Source organism: Labrus bergylta, chromosome 13 (assembly GCF_963930695.1).
Source record: "Labrus bergylta chromosome 13, fLabBer1.1, whole genome shotgun sequence".
NCBI classification, from domain to species: Eukaryota; Metazoa; Chordata; class Actinopteri; order Labriformes; family Labridae; genus Labrus; species Labrus bergylta.
Window position 1 is genome coordinate 21753289 of NC_089207.1, and position 22560 is coordinate 21775848.

Consider the following 22560-nt stretch of genomic DNA (forward strand, 5'->3'; position numbering starts at 1 on the left):
CATAATGTAAAAAAAACAAGCCCAGGGACAAAAAGAAGAAGAGGAGAAAAAATATGAAAAAGACACAGAGGTAAGGTGCTGCACAGATCAGTTATTTATCTGTTGTATTTAAGCTACTTGTTATAGATGGATGATAGTTACGTCAGTGTTTCCTAGCTCGAGTTAACATCAGTTATTTCCACTGTACTTTTATTAGGTTAAGATTATTCATGTTAAGAAAATAACCAGTGTAAGTAATACACTTCTTTTGTATAGTAGGATACGTTGTTTGGGACACAAAACCTACTTATATATTTATTGACATTTGTACTTAGTTAGCTTTCACCATCGTCGATTAAAATGTTTATTTTCCACCCCCTGTTGTCATTAATAGTTTTAAGCTCTTGACTTTAGAGTATTGCTGTCTGAGAGCATGAATGCATTTTGTGCTAGAGTTCCTCTCTGAATAGATATTTGTGCATGCTGTAGGTCTGGATGTGAGGAAAACATTTGGGCTCACCTGAAAAACTATGCTGAGGTTTCTGTACTGCTCTGAACAGAAAATAATATTTTGTGTTCACACTATATTATAAAATGCAGATTGTTTTACAAATGTTCATCTTCTCTCTCCAGATGCAATCATAAAACATTTAAATCCATCCCCTGCTGTCCCTGGGCCGTCTGTGACCACTTCTGCTCCCTGCACTGTTTGGTATTGTTTGTTCTGTTACACTAGTTATTTGTATTTATTTTATTTTGTGTTTATTTATAAGAAATATTAGAGTTATTACCATTTTATTCATGTTTGTCTATAATTATTTAATATCTTTTAAATAAAGACATTCTGTTAAATATAAAGCTGTAGGCCAGTTTACTTTAAGTTGATGAATATTGTCTTTGGTGGTCAAGCTGTCTGCAATATAAGGGGCAACTGCTGAAATCTTGCCTAGGGCACCAAAATGGTTAGGGCCGGCTCTGACGGGGAGAACATGCAAACTCCACACAGAGAGGCTCCTGTCAGACGGGATTCAAACCAGGAACCTCCTCCTCCTCCTCACTGTGAGCGGACAGAGCTAACCACTGCACCACCATGCAAGCACATGTTGAAACCAACCTGGAGATGAAAATGAAATACATTGGATAATTAATATAAACAAGTCAAATAATGCTCCCATATTCAAATTCAAAGGCATTCCTGTTAATGAGTTTTAATATGAAAATCCGGTCGCAGGATACTCGAGTCTTTAACACGTTAAGTGTCAACATGAACGTAACATCGACCCTCGTTAAAACAGCTGCTGATTAATTAGCTGATAATTACTTTATCGACTCAGCCTGTTTCTGTAGAAATATTCAAATTCATTCAGCTCAGTACAAATCATATTTACTTTCGAGACTGAATCCAGCGACATCTCTGATTGTGAAATGTTTATTTTTTGTTTGTTTATTGATCATTTTCATCGTGAAACACCGAGCGACGTCTAATTCTTAAACACGGAATATTAATATCTGTAAATATGGTTCATATGTTTAGTATCCTCTGCTTTGTACTCACCTTGTCATTCTGCACTTATCGATGATTATTTACATTTCCTGTTTAAGAGCAGCTGTGATCACCAAACTTCCCCCTCAGGATGAATAAAATCTTTCTGACTCTGAGGTCAAACTAAAGTCCTAAAAGTTGAATCCATGAAAGATGACTTCATAGGTTATTAATACAACTCTGAAGCTGTTTTAATAAAGTGAAGAGACTCTTTTTATGTTTTAAATATAGAGACTGAGTTTAAGCTCTGTTCCGATCATCATGAGCTCTTTTTATAACTCATTATTTCAGCTCCGTTATTAATGTCATAAAACGCTTTTCATTATTTCCATTTTACTCTTTTGAACGTTTTTAAACAACTCTGGAGGTTTAACAACAAATTCACGTCAAACAGAAAGTTCAGAAAAGTTTAGAAAACAGACGAACACGAACCTGAGACACGTTTCCCTCCGCTCCGGAAAGTGTGGAGCCAAAAACACAGACAACAAACACAGCTGAGAGAGAGAGAGAGAGAGAGAGAGAGACAGAGAGAGACAGAGAGAGGGAGAGAGAAAGGGAGAGAGAGGGGGGAGAGAGAGTGAGATATAGAGGGAGAGAAAGGGAGAGACAGAAAGAGAGAGAGAAGTAGGGAGAGAGAGGGGGGAGAGAGATAGGGGGAGAGAGTGAGATATAGAGGGAGAGACAGAAAGGGAGAGAGAGAAGTAGGGAGAGAGAGGGGGAGAGAGAGAGGGGGGAAGGGAGAGAGAGGGGAGAGAGAGGGGAGAGAGAGAGATAGAGGGAGAGAGAGAGGGAGAGACAGAAGTAGGGAGAGAGAGGGGGAAGAGAGAGAGGGGAAGGGAGAGAGAGTGAGATATAGAGGGAGAGACAGAAAGGGAGAGAGAGAAGTAGGGAAAGAGAGGAAGAGAGAGAGGAGAGGGAGCGAGAGAGGGGGAAAGGGAGAGAGAGAGGGGGAAGGGAGAGAGAGAGGGGGAAGAGAGAGAGGGGGGAAGGGAGAGAGAGTGAGATATAGAGGGAGAGAGAGGGGGAAAGGGAGAGAGAGAGGGGAAAGGGAGAGAGAGAGGGGGAAGAGAGAGAGGGGGGAAGGGAGAGAGAGAGAGGGGAGAGAGTGAGATATAGAGGGAGAGACAGAAAGGGAGATAGAGAAGTAGGGAGAGAGAGGAAGAGAGAGAGGAGAGAGAGAGGGGGAAAGGGAGAGAGAGGGGGGGGAAGGGAGAGAGAGAGGGGGGAGACAGAGAGAGAGGGGGGGTGGTATGGTAGTAAAAATAGATGTGGTTTCCAGTAGGATTATCACTCAGCTGAGTGACAGAGAGACATCTGCCCTCCATAAACAAACACTCCCCCCTCACCCTCTCGGTGTAACGGTTTGTCAACCCGCCTCAGCTCCTGTTAGCGCCTCCTGCAGGAATAAGTGATCATTACAGAAACACATGAACAGAAAGATGGACAGAGCAAGAAACACTTTAAAAATCTAAACTTTGGTTTTTATTTGAACTTTACACACTACTGATGTTTGACTGACAGCTCAGCTCAGGGGATTGTGGGTAATGTAGTGTGGTGAGGGCTCAGCAGTCTGATGAAGAGGTAACATAAATAACAAACAGGAAATAATAAATAAATATGTAAACATTTGGTTTCCCTCTCAAACAGAAGAATGACTTAAAGCACTGACGAACCCGCCTCATGTTTCTAACTCTGCACGCTGCTATGATCACGAAACGTTTAAATAAACTAAAAAAACCACATCAAGTCAGAGAGAGGCCGTCTCCTTCAATCTGCAAGTACTCGTCAGAACCAGTGAATAAATTGAGTAATATCGACACATATCTGCACCAAAATTAGCCGATAATCAGTGGATATGCTGATATCGGCTGATTTATCGGTCGGGTTCTGATTTAGTTCGTCATAAACTCGTACGTGGGGCGGTTGTAACAATTCCCTCTGAGGTGAAGAAAGGTCAAACTATAAACGAGAAGTAAACGGCAGACTCACTTTGGATGTTGTCTTGTTCATCTTAATGTAAACAAAAACATTTTATCAACAGGTCGTCACGTAAGGTTCAGTAGTCTCGCATTGTTCCGAGGCGCCTTAAGTCCGAGTCAGGGAGACGGATATTTAAATTCAGTTTGACCGCGTTCAGTCTCAAGGTCAAAGGTCAAAATGTAAAATGGTTAATGACAGGTAAATGACGTGATTTGGTTTCCTGGTGTGGCTAACGTTAGCAGCACTAGCCTTCAGTCCTCCCTGCAGGTTAACGCCCATGTCTGTGCTGGTCGTGGTCACACACGACTCAACCCGCAGAGAGGTCAGACGGCTAGGAGACATGAAGAGGTGGTCTTTGCCCCGAGGATAAACCTCAAACAGGTTTATAATAATCCAGACTGACCCTCCGGTTTCATGTGGTCTCTGTTCTAAACCTGATTTAGGACTCGGAGCTTGACGCTACACGAGCCGACAACCTGAGTATTTACACTCGTCAGCTGATGTGTCACTCTTTTTCTGCATCTTGATGGCGCTGGTTCAACTTTTCCCGCCATGTTGTGTTCTGGACTGAAACTGACCGGATGGCGCTGGAGGTGGAGCTTACGCCACGCTCAGTGAGACTGAGGACGGGGTCTGGGTTCCTTTGGTCCTGATCAAAGAAGAACGGGTCCTCTTTGTCTTCTGGCTCTGCTCAAACTGACGTCACATCAAAGGACAAAAAGCTACTAACGGGACGTCAGATGCACTGACAGGTCTCTCTCTGATTGGACGGTTTCTGATGTCTCGTGTGATGAACGAGGAACTCAAACTTTGGTGATTCAGGAGGAGTGAAGAAGTTCCTTTGAACCAAACAAACAAAGACAGTCTCCACCTGCATGGAGCTGAAGGTGCATTCAGGTCCGCACAGACCAACGGGGTCTGAAATAAGGTGGATCCTCTTAGACCACACCCCCTTTAATAAAGCATCAGCTGTCTCTGACTGTCCCTTTGGTTCTTGAACGCAGCATGGATCCGGCGTGTCAGAAATCAGCTTCATTCCTCTGTGGTGCGTTTAATGACCTTTTAAAACAATAGGAAAAATGGCTTCCATCGGTTTCCATGGCGACAGTGCACAGCAGATCATCTTTTAGTCTGTTGAGGTTTTAAGTTTTTTGGTCAGAAGCATTATTTAACAGCCTTTATCTTTCTGGTGTTACGATTGGCTGAGGGACATTCTTAGCTCCTCCTCCCTGAGGCTGCGGTCCAATCGGTGTGTCTCAGACTCTAGGACTGACGGGATTGGACGGCGTGTGACGGCATCCAGTGAGTTTGTGAGGTCATGTCTCAGGGAGAGCAGCCATTGGCTGTTCCTGGAGGACTGCTGGATAAACTCCGCCCTCTGCTGCTGATCCACAGCCAGTGAGAGACGCAGCTGACGCACCTGAGGGGGAGGAGACACAGTGACATCAACATCCACCTAACCACTCAAAACGTGTCAAACTCTTCTTCTGTGGTGCTCTCACCTGGTCCTCCAGCTCCATCACTCTGCTCCTCAAACGTTCTTCTTCTGTGGTGTCTGCACTCTGCTGAACAAACACACCAGCTTTATACACACACACAGACAGACAAACACATCACACACACACCACAAACACACACAGATCTGTCAGTGTCTCACCTGAGATCTGCGGCTGTCAGTCAGCTTCTGTCTGAACATCAGACGCTCCTCTTCCACCTGAAACACACAAACACTAATCAGTGTGTTCACCTTTGTCAGTGTGTATATACCTGCCTCTGTGTGTGTGTGTGTACCTGTCTCATTGTGTGTGTGTTCCTGTCTCAGTGTGTGTGTGTGTGTGTACCCGTCTCAGTGTGTGTGTGTGTGTACCTGTCTCAGTGCGTCCCTCAGTGTGTTCCTGTCTCTCTTCAGTTTTTCTTTCTGATTTTCCAGATGTGAGTTTTTATTTTTCAGTCGTTTTACGTCCAGCTCGAGTTCAGCCACGAGTCGCTGCAGGACCACCAGCCTGTCCCCGTCATCCTGCTGACACACACACACACACACACACACACACACACACACACACACACACACACACACACACACACACACACACACACACACACACACACACACACACACACACACACACACACACACACACACACACACACACACACACACACACACACACACACACACACACACACACACACACACACACACACACACACACACAGGTGGTGAGAACATCCAAACTGACAAAGTAACTGTCCAATCAGAGGTACTGACCTGGTCTGTGTTAGGCCCCGCCCCCTGGCTCTGCTCCTGTTGGTGGGCTCTCTCTCTGTAGCCAATCATAGCAGCCTCCGTGAGCTCCAGGGCCAATCGAACGCGATCCCTGTCTTTCTCCAGCTCCTCCGTCCTCTGACTCAGAGCGTACACCTTCACAACAACAAACAGATGTGATCACAAAGACGGAAAAAACAAAGCAACTGTTGGAGCTTAAACACTTAATTTCTTTTTCCACCGCCGATGTGACTTTATCATTTAAATGATTACTTTTGTTAAATGTACTTCTGAACTCCTCAACTCTTTCTTCGCTCATTAAGACGTTGTCTTGTTTTAAACGTGTTGTTACTCTACGTTCAGTGTGAGCTTTCTGGTTGAGCCTCGTTAACAGTTAGATTACAACACGACTTTTCAAAAATCGTATGCTGGGGTTAAAGCCTTCTAAACAAAGCGATTGGTCCATCCACTTGTCAATCATCTGGTCCTGATAAACACATGAGCTGTCACTCTGTTGTTGCTCCTCTGTCGTCGTCATGACGATGAGTGGTTTGCTACTTAAAGATGATTAAACTGTTTCACCTCAGCTTCTCTCTGCCTCAGCCGACTCCTGACCTCCTCTTGTTCCTGAATCAGAGAGGAGAGCTCCTCCTCCTCCTGAAACAGCAAAACATTTAATTGTTGTCTCCTTTTCTGTTCAAAATGTTAAAGGCATTTTCCTCAAAACCATCAAGACCTCCTTCTCCTCCTCACCTCTCCTCCGATCTCCGTCTCATCCATCCCTTCGTCTCTCCTCCTTCTCCGTCCGTCAGTCTCCTCCCCTCTCTCTCTTCCTCTGTCAGCAGACACTGAGGACATCTGTGCTTTCTGCTCCTCCAACATGGCCGCCGTGGCTCTGACTCGGCTCAGCTCGCCCCGGCTCTCCTCCACCTCCCTCCTCGCCTCCTCTAACCTGGCCTTCCACTCCCTCTCTGTCTCCTCCTCCCTCTCCTTCAGAGTCTGGATTTCCTTTAAAAGAGTTTTCAGCTTCACTCCCCGCTCCTCCTCCATCTCTTCAACTCTGCTCCTCCACCGCTCCTCCGTCTTCCTCCTCTCCTCATCAGCATTCTCCTTGGCGAGGCGAGCCTCCTCCAGCTCCTCCATCATCTCCCTCCTCCTCTTTTCCAGGACTTTGGCTCTTGCTCTCAGTTCCTCCATCTCCCCTCTCTCCTTTGCTGCCTCCTCCCTCTCTTGTAGCACCTCCTGCAGGTTACCCTCTTTGAACCTTTCCACCTCCTCCTTCTTCTCCTTCAGAGCCCTCCTCAGACGCTCCCCTTCTGTGTGGCTCTCCTTAACGACAGAATAAAAGTGAACATTTATCAGAATAAAGTCAGGGTGTGGAGCTGGTTTTAACACCAGGAGGCGCTGTACCTGCAGGAGGAGTTTGAGGTTTGTCATCTCCTCCAGAGCGGCCCTCAGACCCTCCCTCATCTGCTGCTTCTCCTCCTCCTTCTCCTTCACCTCCTGCCTCGCTCGCTCCCTGCTCTGACTCTGATCAGACACCTGAGACACAGAGAGAGAAATTAAGTTCTTACATGCTACGATAAAAAGTGCTGCATGCCAAAACCTGTTCTTATGCTCTTATTAGCAGTTTGAGGTCCCGTGTCCACCTGGCAACAGTCTGTTGATAACGGCCGCTGTATGACACTGCTCCGTTACTTTTTACTGCATGTTTTGTATGTTAGATCGTTTATTTCCCAATCAGACACCGAGCAAGGAGGATGTTGGTACATGAAACGATCAGTAGGCGGCTAAAAAACAGGGAATATCTTACATTTGGAAAAGAGCGCCGGTGACGTCATCAGCACCCGCCTCCTGCTCCAAACGCTCTCTACTCAATGAAAATGATTGAAAAATGACCCTGCCGCTCAGAAGAAAACGCCAGGTGGACACGGTGCCGAAGACTTTGAGGAAAAAGCCTTTAGGGCAGTAAGGTAATTATTTGTGCAATACTGCGAGTTGCCACTATAGGCAGAGTTGAGCAGCCATCGAGTCAAAATGCAAACTATTAATACAGCCATGAGGCATCACCAGGTCCTGTTGTGTAGTGTGTGTTATTGTGTAGTGTGTGTTATTGTGTAGTGTGTGTTATTGTGTGTACCTGAGTCTGCAGGGAGCTCAGGTTGGTGTTCATCACCTCCACGCTCTGCTGCACATCTTTCAGTTTCTCCTGCACCTCCTCCCTCCTCCTCCGCTCCTTCTGCACCTTCTCTCTGAGAGCGCTCACCTCCGTCTCTGTCCTCATTAGCTTCTCCTGCACCAGCTCCTTCTCCTTTCCTTCCCTGTGCACCTCCTCTGTGATGATCGTCAGCTCAGTCCTGGTACTCCTCAGCTCCTCTTGTACCTCGTCTCTCAGCCTCTGCTCCTTCTGCACCTCCTCTCTTAGGGCTTGCATGTCCTCTTCTCTCCTCATTAACTCCACATGTACCAGCTCCTTCTGTGTTTCTTCCTTCTGCACCTCCTCCGTGAATATCTTCAGCTCAGTCTTGGTTCTCCTCAGCTCCTCTTGAACCTCGTCTCTCAGCCTCTGTTCCTTCTGCACCTCCTCTGTGATGATCGTCAGCTCAGTCTTGGTTCTCCTCAGCTCCTCGTCTCTCAGCCTCTGCTCCTTCTGCACCTCCTCTGTGATGATCGTCAGCTCAGTCTTGGTTCTCCTCAGCTCCTCTTGTACCTCGTCTCTCAGCCTCTGTTCCTTCTGCACCTCTTCTGTGATGATCGACAGCTCAGTCGTGGTTCTCCTCAGCTCCTCGTCTCTCAGCCTCTGCTCCTTCTGCACCTCCTCTTGTAGAGCTGTCATGTCATCTTTCCTCCTTTTCAGCTCCTCCTGACTCTCAGTCTTCTCCCTTTGTTCTTTTTGCATCTCCTCTCTGAGTACAGACACTTCCCTTTCACTCCTCCTTAGCTCCTTCTGTACCTCTTCCCTCTGATTCTGCTCCCTCAACACCTCCTCTCTGAGAGCTGTTAATTCATTTCTCCTGTTAAAAAGCTCTTCCTGCACCGTCTCCTTCTCCCTTTGTCTCTTTTGTACCTCCTCTCTTAGTGAAGACACTTCCAGCTCACTCCTCCGTAACTGCTCCTGTACCTCCTCTCTCTGCCTCCACTCGTCCTGGGCCTCCTTGCTCCTCTTAAGCTCCTCCTGTTCCTTGTTATCCCTTTTCCTCTGCTCCTTCTTCACCTGCTCCTTGAGGGCTGTCATCTCCTCCTGTGTGTCCTTCTTCTCCTTTTCTTCCCTTTTCACATCCTCCCTGAGCGTTGTCACCTCCTTCTCGGATCTCCTCAGCTTCTCCTGTAACTCCTCCCTCTCTGTTTGTTCCCTTGCTACCTCCTCTCTTAGTACAGATACCTCCTCTCTTCTCCTCCTCAGCTCCTCATGTGCCTTTTCTCTCTGTGTCTGCACCTCCTCTTTGAGTGCTGTCACCTCCCTCTCCCTCCTCCCTAGATCTTCTGACAGTCCTGCCTTCTCCTCCTCCAACGCCCTCTCTCTGGACCTCCTTCGCTCCTCCACCAGGAAGATCTGACCTCTCTCAATCTCTTCCAGTCTCCCTCGCTCCTCTTTCAGCTTCCTCAGTTCTACCTCCACCTCCCTCTTCTCCTCCCTCAACCTGCTCAGCACCTCCTCCCCTCCCTTCCTCCATTCCTCCGTCTCCTTTAGTTTGTTTTCTAGCCGCCTCTTCTCCTCCTCTGTCCTCCTCAAATCGTGTCCTTGTCCCTGATATTCCTTTTCTACGTCTTGCAATCTGTCCTTCAACCTCCTCTTCTCCTCCCGGGCTCTCCTTAGTGCCTCCATCCCTTCATCAAGCTCCTCCTCCACCTCCTTAACCTTCTCCTCGACCCTCTTTTTCTCTTCCTCCATCTCACTAAGCTTGTTGTCCAGCCTCCTCCTCCTCTCTGACTCCAATCTCTTCAGCTCCTCCCTCTCTCTCTCACCCTCGTCCTCCTTCTCATCTAGTGTTGATCTAAGCAGCTGCACCTCCTCCTCTCGCTCCCTCAGAATATGGTTGAGTTTAGCTAAATCCCTCATGCACTGCTCTGCCTTCCCCCTCCACTCCTTCACCTCCTCCTCCAGCTTCTCACAGGCCTCCTCCCTCTCCCTCGCCCTCCTTGTTGCTCCTTCACTCTCAGCCCGGGCCTCCTGCAGCTCCCTGACCTGGGAGGACATTCTGCCTTCTCTTTCTCCTCCCTCCTTCCTTTCTTTCTCCAGGAGTGCTCTGGTTTCTCTCAGGAGCACCTCCAGCTGCTCCTCCCTCGCCTCCTTCAGCCTCAGTCTCTCGTACACCTCCTGACGCTCCCTCTCTCCTTCCTCCTCCTGCTCCTCTGCCAGCCTCAGCTGGGCCCTCAGTTCCTCCACCTCCTCCTCCCTCTCCCTCACGGCGCTAATCTGTCGCTCCAGGCTGCGGTCCCTCCGCTCCACCTCCTCCTTCATCTCCTCACACTCCTCTTTGGCCACATTTAGCCTCAGCTTCAGCATCTCCACCTCCCCCACCTTCTCCTTCAGCCTCTTCAGCTCCTCCTCTGCTTTCCAGACTTCATCCCTGAGTCGCTCCACCTCCTCCTCCCTTCTCCTCCTCCTCTCCCCTTCTTTGTCCTGCAGCCTCTCTTTGTCTCTTGTCTCCTCCTCTAAGTGGGAGATTTCTTGTCTCAGTCTGTTTATCTCCTCCTCCTGCTGCTTCACCTGCTCCCTCCATCTCTCCACCTCCTCGCTTGTTTCACTCTTCAGTCTCTCCATCTCCTCCTCCCTCTTCTCCTTCTCTCTTTCCAGTCCTTCCATCCGGTCACAAAGTGCACCAATCTCCTCCTCCCTCTTCACCTCCTCCTCTGTAAACCTGATCCTTGTCCTCTGCGCCTCATCCTGCACTCTCTCCCTCTCTGCCTCCGTCCGTTGCATTCTCTCCATCATGTTGCTGATTTTCACCTCCCTCTCTGTCATCTCCCTCCTCAACTTCTCCGTATCTCGTTGTCTCTGCTTCTCCTCCTCCGTCAGGGCGTCTGTGCGCCTCCTCAGCGCCTCCAGCTCTCCGTCCTTGGTCCCTAACTCTTCGCTCATAGCCTCCCTCTCCCTCTGCCAGGTCTCCCTCTCCTCCATCCTCTCCTCTTCCTCCTCCACCCTTCTCTTCCTCAGCTCCTCCACCTCATCCTTTCGCCTCTCCACCTCCTCCATCAGCGCCTCTTTCTCCTCCGTGCACCTTTTTCTCTGCTCTTTCTCTTCTTCTCTCCCGGCGGTGGCCCTCTCCAGCTCTCCTTTCAGACACTCGATCTCCCCTTCAGACAGAAACACGAGAAAACGTTATCAACAAACACCAAACGTCTGACGTCCTCCTGTAGTTTATATATTCATTTACTATCGTTCTGATACTTCTGAAGTATAACTCGACTACCACTGATACCACAACTTCACCATAAACACAAAAACTACTGCAGGACAACCAATCCCACCGCTGTTACCACGGATACGACTATCATGAAGGCTAACGCTACAGCAGTTTTTAAACTCATACTAAGACTAGAAGCACTGCTACCACTGTAAACATTGATCGTTCTGCTCAGACTACTACAACCCCGTTTCCAAAGAAGTTGGGACGCTGTGTAAAGATGTAAATAGAAACAGAACAGGAGGATTTTCAGTAAAACATTGAAAACCCAAATTTGATGACAAAAAGCACAAAGACAAAACGTTGAAACTGTCATTGTGATTTTAATTCGCCCCATTTTTAATGAGATGCAACGGTTTCAAAAAAAGCTGGGACAGTGAGAACAACAGACACACCTGATGAATATCTGACACCCTCCTTTAGTATGACCTCGAGACTTCAGGGTGCAGGTCCAGAAGGACCAGGATGAGGACTAACGGTGAACTCCGTTTACCTGTCAGAGCTGGGTGTGACGTCACACCTGAGTTAACCGCGTCCCAGGTACAAGTTGGCAACATGTTGGACAAGCAACATGGACGCCTCCAGGTGTACCTTTGTTTTGTTAGCTAACACCAGACGTAAGGACAAACTACCTGATAGTTTGTGTGTGATGATAACATGACAACATGTCCACAAATAGAACTAAGACTGAGCTGCTGACAAATACTTTAATGTACCGCTTAAACCCTTCTATTGATGCACGGAGCAGCCATATTGGATTTTAGCTCGGACTACTAAAGGTTCTCTGAGTTTCCCAGTCAGACCTCTGACTTTAGGTGGTCGCCCTGATGACGTATCAGATCAGACCAGCGACTTCCGAGAGGAAAGTTGTTGTGAAAAGAGTTGTGTAAATATGTGTGTATGTGTTGTGTATATTTACTGACCCTGGAGCGTTTGTTTAGCCTGCTGCAGAGTGACGACATGTGTGTTCAGCTGACATCGGTCCACCTCCGACTGAGAGAGTTGCTTCTGCTGCTGACTGAGCTGCTGGTGGAGAGACACTGACGCATACCTGAGAGAGAGAGAGAGGGAGAGAGAGAGTGACAGGGAGAGGGAGAGAGAGAGAGAGAGAGAGAGAGAGACAGACAGAGTGACAGGGAGAGTGAGAGAGAGAGAGAGACGGAGTGACAGGGAGAGCGAGAGAGAGAGAGACGGAGTGACAGGGAGAGCGAGAGAGAGAGAGAGACGGAGTGACAGGAAGAGCGAGAGAGAGAGAGGGAGAGAGAGAGAAACATGTGACTCTTTATCTAAAACTGATAACCGCCTGTGAGCCTGGATTATTTAAACCTGTGTACCTGAGCTCCTGCAGCTCCTCCTCCAGCTGCTCCCTGTGTCTCTGCAGACTCGCCTGCTCCTCCTGCATCTTCCTGCTCTCCCTCTGCTGCTCCTCCTGCTGCCTGTCTCTCCTCCTCACCTCCTCCACTGCCTGCCGCAGCTGCTCCTGCGCCTCTTTCAGCTCCCTGTACATCGAGGCATACTGGGAGGACAACTGAGGAGCACAAACACATGTCATATATGATGCATGATACAGGTGTATCACACACACGATGGTCAGCTCCTCCTCCTCACCTCCTCCAGCTGACCTCCATCCGTCTCCTTCTCCTCCATCAGGGAGGCCAGCTGTCTCTCCTTGTCCTCCATCAGTCTCTCCATCTCTGCCTCTCTCTCTCTCAGCTGACGGAGGACGTTGGCTTCCTCCTCTCTCTGAGCTCTAAACAACAGAAGGTAAAAACACATACTGTAAATATGAGTGTAAAAGTGATGTCATCCATCTGTTCCTGCAGGGGGCGCTGGAGTTCCATCGATGGCGGTCTCCATGCTGGAAATGCTGTCTCAGCCTAACTTTCAGTCAACCTAACGACAGGCTGAGAGCTGGAGCTGGTTTTAAGCCTCCTGACAAACCGTTACATCGCGCCCGCCTGTCAATCAGGTCAGCTACACGCCTTATTGTGTATAACTCTTATCCTTCATCAAATCAAAATGGATGAGTCATCAAAACATTCACCCCCCGTACAGTGTGTGCCGATCGAGACATGAGCTAATCAGAACTATTTGTTTTTTTGAACCAGGCTGTAAACATGTTAATCTCTGCTGTAAAAACAGGCTTTTTTGAATGGGTATGTATGTGACTTCCTGTGCTTCTGCACTTCTGCAGCCAGTCTCTAGTGGACACTCGAGGAACTGCAGGATTTTACACTTCATTTTACAGACTTCATGTTTCAACACCGGAGGTTGCTGCTCGGTTATTACTCACGTTTAAAGGTTAATAAAAACAGGTTAAGGATTCAGTATCACTGGATTATAGAAACACACTCACCTGAGCTGGCTGTAGTCCAGGTTTAAAGTTTGGACCTCCCTCTGCAGAGAGCTTACCTCTGACCTCACAGCCTGCAGCTGTGATTGGCTGTTTGACAGCTCACACTCCAGCTGGAAACACACACACACACATATGAAGATGTGCTCTCCTGCTGAACCAGGCAGCGACACAGACAGACAGGTGAAGCGGTCGTAATACCTGCAGCAGCTGTTTGTTCAGCTCTCTCTTATCTGACGCCAGGGCTGAGCTCAAGGCGGCCATCTTGTCCAGAGCGTCCCGAGCCTCCTCCACCTCCCGCTTCAACACACACTCAGAGGACGAGAGACGTAACACACTCTCCCTGGACTGTGGGGGAGGGGGAGGGGTTAACCAGCGGTGTCAGCTTGACCAACTTGTTATATAACTAGTTTATTAGTTTAGGTTCAAGCTGATTATGAAGTTTAAAAAGTGTCTCTGTATTATTTTCTCTGCACTTTAAACTGTGATAAAAGTTCAGTGACGTTGGTTGAAATGTGCAGAACTCGATGACGGCTGCAGATTGAACAGGTTTTATGGTAAATGTACCTTCTGCAGGGCGTCTCTGGCGTCTGCAGTCTCCTCCTCTGCTCTCTGTCTGTCCAACTGCTCTCTCTCTAACGCCCCCTAAAGGAGAAAACACAGAGGGGACAGAGAGACATAGGGACAAATTAACAAACTGTTTCTGTCAAAATCTACGGGAACAAGAAGCACAATTTATAACAGGACAGAGCTTTGTGTCCCAGATTGACTAGAAACACTTAAAGTCGACCTCTACTTCTGATCTCCGTTTACAAACTCTCATAGTGTTACGATGTTCAAACTAAACATGGGCAAAGTTTTCAGATCATGAGGTAAACGTATGTTGGAATAATCCCAGGATGAGTCTGCAGAGGGCGCTAAAAGCCTTGTTCTGTAAATCATGCCATAGATCCCCGATATGAAATCAAGAATTTCACCAGACGGCTTCAAGCCTCTACGTAAGCAGCTGAAACCTCTCACATAGACTCTCTTCTCCCAGACCTGGAGAGCAGCCCTCCCCTGGCAGCCCTGCAGCGTTCTGACCCCCAGAGAGCCGGCCAATCAGAAGAGAGAGGGCATGTGGGGAGGGGGGGTCTAAAGAGACAGCAGCAGAGGCTGAGATTAAGGTTTTTATGCCAGTATCAGATCAATCAGATCATGTAAAGCTGCTCTAAAGGTTTCACACACTGACAACATGAAAGGTGAACATGAGGAGGAGATGGGAGGAGCTTAAAATTAAACATGGTTTGTTACCTGCAGTTTGTGGATCTCCATTCGGTGCCGAGTTTCTCTCTCAGTCAGCTGAACGTTCTCCAACAGTTCAGTTTCCACTCTGAAACAAGAACCGAACATCTCCCGGTTTAACAACAACACGACAGCAAATGATCCTGATTCACATTGAAATCTTAAAACATGATGTAATGGATCCGTGGAAGCCACTTAAGACCAAACAAAGATGGAATCCTTGAGTGAGACACGGAGCTCCCCGTCCCCCAGCGTTATCCACTTCAAACTCCTTCTGTAAAGCCTCGTGTCCACCAGGCGGTCCGGGTTGGTTCAGTACAGTCTGGTACGGTAAACTGATCTTGTTTGCGTAAGCGGAGTGTAAGCCTGATGGCGATCGCAGCTTCAGCAATGATATAGTGTGACATCCTAGCAGCGCCACACAGTAAATTCAACGAAGAAGGCAACACAATAAACAAAGGGCAACAATGGAGGATGTCCAGCAGAGGTCAGCACCTCCAAGGTCGTCCATGGGGCGGAGCTAAACGCTGACATTAGTCACATTAAACAATAACGACATTACTCTCTTGAAATCCACGGCATATTCTAACATGCCGTGTTTGTCTTTTGTGCTGTGATTTTTTTGACCAATCAAAGGACAGCAGTCTGTCCACCTGTCAGAGCGCATATGTGAAAAAGGCTCTAAAGTACCGTTTGAGTGTTTGTGTCTCCAGCTGTGAGATTCTCTCCTCCTGTCTCTCTCGCTCCTTCTTCAGCCTGTTGTTCTCCCTCTTCACACCCTCCTCTCTCCTCTGCACCTCCTCCACCTGCAGGTGCAGCAAGGAGGAAGCCTCACGCTCCCTGATACACACACACAAAACAAGAATAAAATAAATATATCCAATCCAATGATTTAGAATAATATCAACAACCGTTTAAACTCAGAGACGACAAAATGATTACCCTAAAATCTAGAATTTAAGTCAGAGTCTGTTTGGGGTCACACAGAGGTCAAAAAGTGTCTTCATGTGTGATGATCTCGTGTTCATCAGCGGTCAGTCTGTGTACACCATGTGGAGTTAGTAATCCTGCTAGGTACCTGCGTGTGTGTGTGTGTGTGTGTGTGTGTGTGTACCTGCTCAGTGAGTCCAGAGCGTGTGTGAGCTCCAGCTGTGTGTATTGTGTGTGCGCCTGCAGCTGCTGGTTGTTGTCTTCCAGTTGTGTCAGTCGAATCATAAGAGACGAATTCTCCTCGCCGAGCCGCCGCACAGAGAGCTCTGCCCCCTGACACACACACACACACACACATATATATTAATTAACCCCTTGTCGTCCTGCAGTGTAAGCCCCTCGTGCTCGGTGTGCATGGTTGTCTGACCTGCAGTTCCTGCTGTCTCCATTGCAGGGCACTCTCAGTGTGGGACAGGACGGACAGCAGGGAGGACAGGTCCAGACTGAGGAGGTCCTCTGAGGACACACTCACAGACCTGCTGCTGCTGCTCAGGACTCTGGACTGCAGACACAGACAGTGTTAATACTGACCTCTGCAAACACGCACACACACACACAGACCATCACAAATACACACACACACACCTGTGTACACCTGAGACATGCTCAAGACTCACCAGATTAACCACAGCCTGAGCGACGGACTGAAGCTTCCTCTCCATGTCTCTATGTCTCTCAATCTCTCTTTCTCTCTCCATCCTCTGATCGTCTTCCATCTGCAGAGAGCGAGAGAACTCCGCGATCCTGTCAGAGAGAGAGAGAGAGAGAGAGAGAGAGAGAGAGAGAGAGAGAGAGAGAGAGAGATTCCTTTAATACAGCATGACATAATTCATGAGGTTCTATATAGACTATAAACTAATTAGCATTCTGGCTAGCTCTGGTGCTAACTAAGAAGCATGAAGAAAATCTAAATGTTTTACCGTTCAGTCAGCTCTGAAACTTTTGTCTCATGAAGAAGCTTCAGTTCAGAAATCTCCTCCTCTTTCTCCTGCCACCTCCGCTTCTCCTCCTCTTCCTCCTCCTCTTTGTGCTCCAGCTCTCCTAATGTAAATGTCCCCAGGGTGGAGGAGGAGGTGAGATGAGGAAGATGGGAAACAGCTGTGTTGGCGCCCTGCGGAGGGAGGAGCAGGGTGGAGGAGAGAGGAGGAGAACAGGGAGCAGGGTGTGTGCTGCGAGGAGCGCTGAGCCTCAGAGAGGAGGAGACGGAGTCACAGCTGGAAAGGAGAGAGGAGGAGAGACGAGAAAACTCCGCCCTCACCTGCCACAGATCCCTGCAGACAGAGACATGTTGGTCAACAGGCTGGGTAACTTACCACAAGCAGGTCAATTAACAAATGGGTCGGTCAACCTGTACACGTTCTACATCCCAAAATAAGATGGTCAACCTCAACGCTCGCGTTTGTTAGTTTAAATTTGTGAACGGTACATTTTCATGAAGGTCACATGCAGGTGTACGTACCTGTCAGCGGCGGTTTTGACGGTGTTACAGTGACGTCTCAGAGCGACAACCGACCTCCAAACTGACAACAGCCGAGCCTGCTGCTGACCTGCATGACCTGACAGACTCTGGACACACACACACGCGCCCACACACACAAATGTTAAATATTACAATCTAAACAAGGATATTCATGTAGAAGAAAACAGCCTTAAACTATCGGGAAAACGTCCAAACAGACCTCCCTCTCTCTCCGCCACTCATTCTCTTTCTGCTCCGCCTCCTCCATGGCTTTCGTCCAGTCAAATGTCAGCTTATGAAGATCCTCCCTGAGGGCCTGGTTCACCTGCTCCAATTGGTTGAGCTCATCCTGAAGGAGATCATTCGTCTCAGCAAGACCAACCGACCTGATGAGTGACACACACAAAAACACACACACAAGCAAACATTAGCCCCTTTCTTTGCAAAAGTGCCGTCACTAAGCTCAGGCTTCATCACGCTTTGTACATTCATTATCATTATTACTCTGTGTTGGTGTTGGTTGAGCTGGCGTCCCAGTCTGTGAGGTCACATTGTGTTACGGCGTTGTTGAAGCACGGCACAGTGGGAGCTCAACACACACACACGCACACGCACACACGCACAGTGTTTTTAAAGCGTATGTGTGTGTGCGTCTAGCTCAGCTGATCCCGTTTCTCCTCTGTTACTACCTCTGAAGACGGCACATAGGGATCACTTTGTCCCTCTATTACACCTCTTCAACAGGCTTCAGACACATACACACAAACAAACACACACTAACAAACAAACACACGCACACACCTCTGTTCTTCCTCTTCCAGCCTAATGAGGGCGCTCTCCAGAGAGTCACTGTGTTCATCCCTGATCCTCCGCTGAAAACCAACAAACAAAAACAGATAACAGCTCAGCTGGTATTGGTGCACATTAAGGCCCTGACACACCAAGCAGCAGGCAAAGAATTAGTGGTGCACTAGTAGTAGAGATAGCAGTGCATTAGTAGTGAGGTAGCGGTGCATTAGTAGTGAGGTAGCGGTGCACTAGTAGCAGAGATAGTGGTGCATTAGTAGTGAGGTAGCGGTGCATTAGTAGTGAGGTAGTGGTGCATTAGTATTAGAGGTAGTGGTGCATTAGTATTAGAGGTAGTGGTGCACTAGTAGTAGAGATAGCAGTGCATTAGTAGTGAGGTAGCGGTGCACTAGTAGCAGAGATAGTGGTGCATTAGTAGTGAGGTAGCAGTGCATTAGTAGTGAGGTAGCGGTGCACTAGTAGCAGAGATAGTGGTGCACTAGTATTAGAGGTAGTGGTGCATTAGTATTAGAGGTAGTGGTGCATTAGTATTAGAGGTAGTGGTGCATTAGTAGTAGAGATAGTGGTGCACTAGTATTAGAGGTAGTGGTGCATTAGTAGTAGAGATAGTGGTGCATTAGTAGTGAAGTAGTGGTGCATTAGTAGTGAGGTAGTGGTGCAGTAGTAGTGAGATAGTGGTGCATTAGTAGTGACATAGTGGTGCAGTAGTATTAGAGATAGTGGTGCAGTAGTAGTGAGATAGTGGTGCATTAGTAGTGAGGTAGTGTTGTTGTAGTTGTAGTTCTGCAGGCTCACCTCGATGTTGATGCGCTGTGTGTGTCCTTCTTGCAGCTGAAGCCCCAAACGTTCACACTGCTCTCTGTACTCCAACAACTGAACACAAAACAACAACACAACTTCTATTTTTTCTTTTTTCATAAAACTTTAAAATGTTCTGAATCTGAATGTGTTGTATGTATAACATTTATAAAAGGATTTATCATCCTTTAGGAAAGAAAAACAACTGTTAAGAGTCTAACATCTTAAATATTACCACCCTAAATAAAAATGTAAAGGATGAAGTCTATGACTCGATAATCGATAAATATGTCGCTAACGTATTTGTACACTTTAGGCAGTGTGAGGGAGTTTCCCCGCTTTCATTGATCAAACAAAGAGATGACCAAATATTGAGCACCTAGGACTCTTAATCTGGAGCAGAGTCCTTGTGGAGTCCCTCGGGGGTTCATTTCTAGGTACGTTATTATTCTACCTGTATAGTCGCCTCAGTGTTAAATTATTCGAGACAAGAAATCAATCACAGCTACGCAGATGTCACAATTATGAAGCTCTACTACGGGACTTTGGCATCTTCAAGATCAAGATTTTCACAGATGTTCAGTCAGTTTTGACCCAAAGCTGCTGTGAGAGAGGGGGAGAACAACTTCTTTAAGTCCTTTAGGCGTCTCAGAGATGCATAAGTCACATGTTGATCTTTTGCAAACAGACACGGAGACAGCAGAAGAGGAGGCACTGTCCACATGTTCACATGGGCAACGTTTCTGTACCAAACGGTTGCCGATGTATTTATGCCATTTAGAAAGTGTGCAGGAGTTTGCCTGATGATTCCCCAGGACTTTCATTGATGATGCTGGGGTATCAAACAGGTGACGATATCATTGGATTGGTATCGTAAGAAAATGCAAACATCTGGTACCTTGTAACTCAGTAACAGACACATTTCGTTCTCACCTTGTTCTGCAGTCGGTGGATGAGCAGGGCCTGCCTCGCCTCTCTCTCTCTCCCCTCCCTCACCCTCTTCTTCCACTCCCTCTGCTCCCCCTCCACCTGCAGGGAGAGGGCGAGCGAGGGAGACACAGACTGGAGCAGCTGGAGAGAGAGAGAGAGAGGTGATGTTTAGATTGGCCCAGACGATGCCATGGTCTCCCCCCCTCTCCTACCCCTCCTCACCCTGTCATTGAGCGCTCTGCTCCTGGAATCCAGCTCCTCCCTCTCTGCTCGACTCTCGGCCAGCTCCGTGTGTAGACGACACAGTTCCTGTTTAAGCTCCTCCTTCTCCTGCTGCCACCCAATCAGCAGTGCTGAATCCATGCTGACAGGTGGACCGTGTTTCAGTTATTCAGGACGGAGACGAGGCGAGCGACTGCAAAGTAACACAGATTATTGATCCAGAGAAGAGCGAGACCAATTTACATTATTGATCTGTAAAGAAACATCAGAGTGACTGTTAAAGTTATTCCTCTAGAGGGCGCTGACAGGTTGATTTGAAAAATGTTAAACGTCCCAACGTGACAGATCAGAGATGTGAACACATTCAAAGACACAGTCACAAATCACTTACAGGGAGCGTCATTGTATTTCTGAATTAACGAGATAGTGATCTCAGAATTACGAGTCATGGGGCGTTTGCATTAACACTGATAGTTGGGTCAGAGATGGACTGGAGGCTGAGTACAGGAGCCTGGTTAAGGACTTTGTGATGTGGTGCAGGTTGAACCATCTGCAGCTGAATAAATTCAAGACCAAAGAGATGGTGGTGGACTTCCAACAGGGGTCGATGTGGAAGTGGTCAGGACCCGTGGATATCTGGGGCTGTCTGTACTAACTAAGAAGGAAGGGGTCCTTGTACATCTGCAAGAAGCTGCTGCAGATGTGGTGGCCGTGTCCTCGTCTATCCTGTGGTGTGTTCGGGAATAAGCAGCAAGAAGAGGGATGCAGCACGGCTGGACAGACTGATGAGGTAGACCGGCTCTTATGGCGAGCACTGAGCTGGACTCTCTGGTGGCAGAGAGAAAGCCTCTAGACAAAGTGCTCTACATCCTGAACAACAACCTCCACTCTCTGCACAGCACCTCCACAGGCAGAGGAGCGTGTTCAGAGGCGGACTGCTGTCATAATCCTGCTCCACGGACAGACTGAAGAACTCTTTCATCCCCCAGGTGATTGAAAAACACCTCCATGTTATGGCAGAGGGAAATCACACATTTGTTGGACACTTTAATAATATACACATCATCAGCACAAATGCACATTCAAGTTTGCATGGATTAATGTGCACTCCATTCACATGGCTCTAACTTGTCGAGCTGCTGAACCACTGAATAACTTTATTACTCTAACTTGTAAAGGGCTCATTTCATTCAAAGATAGAAATTGGTCTGACTGTTAAATTGAAAACAAAAAGTAAAAACAATAAAAACTATTAAAATATCCAACATCATTAACATCATTTACAGCCGAACAGAACATCTACAGCGTTAAAGTCTCGTTGCCATGACAACAGCTCCAAAGAGAACTGTAATCCCGTTATGAGGAGCCGGATAATCCGGGTTGACCCGAGTGTGTGTGTGTGTGTGTGTGTGTGTGTGTGTGTGTGTGTGTGTGTGTGTGTGTGTGTGTGTGTGTGTGTGTGTGTGTGTGTGTGTGTGTGTGTGTGTGTGTGTGTGTGTGTGTGTGTGTGTGTGTGTGTGTGTGTGTGTGTGTGTGTGTGTGTGTGTGTGTGTGTGTGTGTGTGTGTGTGTGTGTGTGTCATCAGATTATAATCACACTGATCTGTGTGTTAATCCCTCTGTTCACCTGCAGACAGTTTAGATCTCACCTGTCAGACACTAACGGGACCAGAAACTAGTCCGAACCGGTCTGATAACGAGCAGCTTCTCTTCAATCACCGATCAAAGACAAATAAAAAATAAAATAAAATAAAATAAACTTTTAATAGTCACTAACGAACTCCAGACTACAGCTAGCCTGTTAGCATGCGAACAACGAGAGGATAAAGAGTGAATAAAGTTCTTACCGGAAGTTTCCGGAACATCTTCTGTCACAAATACTTAAAGAATCAAATTTAAACAGTTAAAAACTACAAATCCATCCTCTCGGCTCCTTCCAGCTGATGTTGTTTAGAACATTCAAAGGATTCAAACCGGGAATCCTGACCTCTCAACCCGGAAGTAGAGGTTAAGAAAACACGGTGAAATTCAAACAGCGACACCTGCGGACACTCCTGTAATTACACAAAGACAACAACATACGTCGACGTAAAATACAGTTCCTTAATGTTTTATATCGCAGCTTCTAATTCAGCAGTGTATATAGCCTATATCAGGGGTGGGCAACTGGCGGCCCGGGGGCCACATGCGGCCCCCATCGTCCCTCAACGTGGCCCTCAGGTCAATTTTTACATATCAATTAATTGGGAACATGAAGAAAACATGATTCAATCTGCCATGAAATCATGAAAACCAGAAATATGTCTATAATAATATTTGATCACTGGTATATGTTAAGTTAAATTGGAGAAAAAAAAAATGACTGTAATCGTTTTTGTATACTACAACTTGGCCCTCTGGCAATGAGAATGAAATGAATGTGGCCTTTGCTGTGACCAAAGTTGCCCATCCCTGGCCTATATGAACTAAAGCAGTGATTTTCAAAGTGGGGTCAAGACCCCCTGGGAGGTCACCAGAGAGTGATGGGGGGACAGAGGAAAGT

At 47.5% G+C, this 22560-nt stretch overlaps 2 protein-coding genes across 4 annotated transcripts in view; both read right to left on the reverse strand.

Moving 5' to 3' along the window:
• The window catches only part of ccdc141 (coiled-coil domain containing 141), a 32027-nt gene extending 29594 nt beyond the window's left edge, over window positions 1–2433 (reverse strand). The window contains exon 1 of the mRNA XM_065962530.1: window positions 1955–2433. The gene's annotated coding sequence lies outside the window, so the exon portion shown is untranslated. The remainder of the gene's footprint in view (window positions 1–1954) is intronic.
• Window positions 2434–2981: 548 nt separating this feature from the next.
• On the reverse strand, window positions 2982–22055 carry si:dkey-230p4.1 (trichohyalin). 3 transcript variants are annotated; one of them, XM_065962533.1, is made up of 28 exons: window positions 21866–22055; window positions 20020–20212; window positions 19801–19938; window positions 18865–18942; window positions 18064–18134; window positions 17483–17648; window positions 17263–17369; window positions 16724–17074; window positions 16421–16547; window positions 16171–16305; window positions 15928–16076; window positions 15504–15653; window positions 14823–14901; window positions 14097–14174; window positions 13731–13877; window positions 13533–13642; window positions 12785–12926; window positions 12511–12704; window positions 12100–12227; window positions 7909–11066; window positions 7179–7310; window positions 6522–7097; window positions 6351–6425; window positions 5772–5924; window positions 5370–5519; window positions 5160–5216; window positions 5005–5067; window positions 2982–4922 (listed from the first exon to the last, which is right to left on the reverse strand). In XM_065962533.1, exons 2-28 carry the CDS (start codon window positions 20158–20160, stop codon window positions 4695–4697), a joined length of 7083 nt encoding a protein of 2360 aa, XP_065818605.1. In that variant the 5' UTR covers window positions 20161–20212; window positions 21866–22055; the 3' UTR covers window positions 2982–4694. The 3 variants fall into 3 exon arrangements, with proteins under 3 accessions (XP_065818605.1, XP_065818604.1, XP_065818603.1); XM_065962532.1 differs by having other exon boundaries at window positions 5005–5064; window positions 5370–5522; window positions 21866–22024; XM_065962531.1 differs by having other exon boundaries at window positions 5370–5522; window positions 21866–22024.
• Between the last annotated feature and the right edge of the window lie 505 nt (window positions 22056–22560).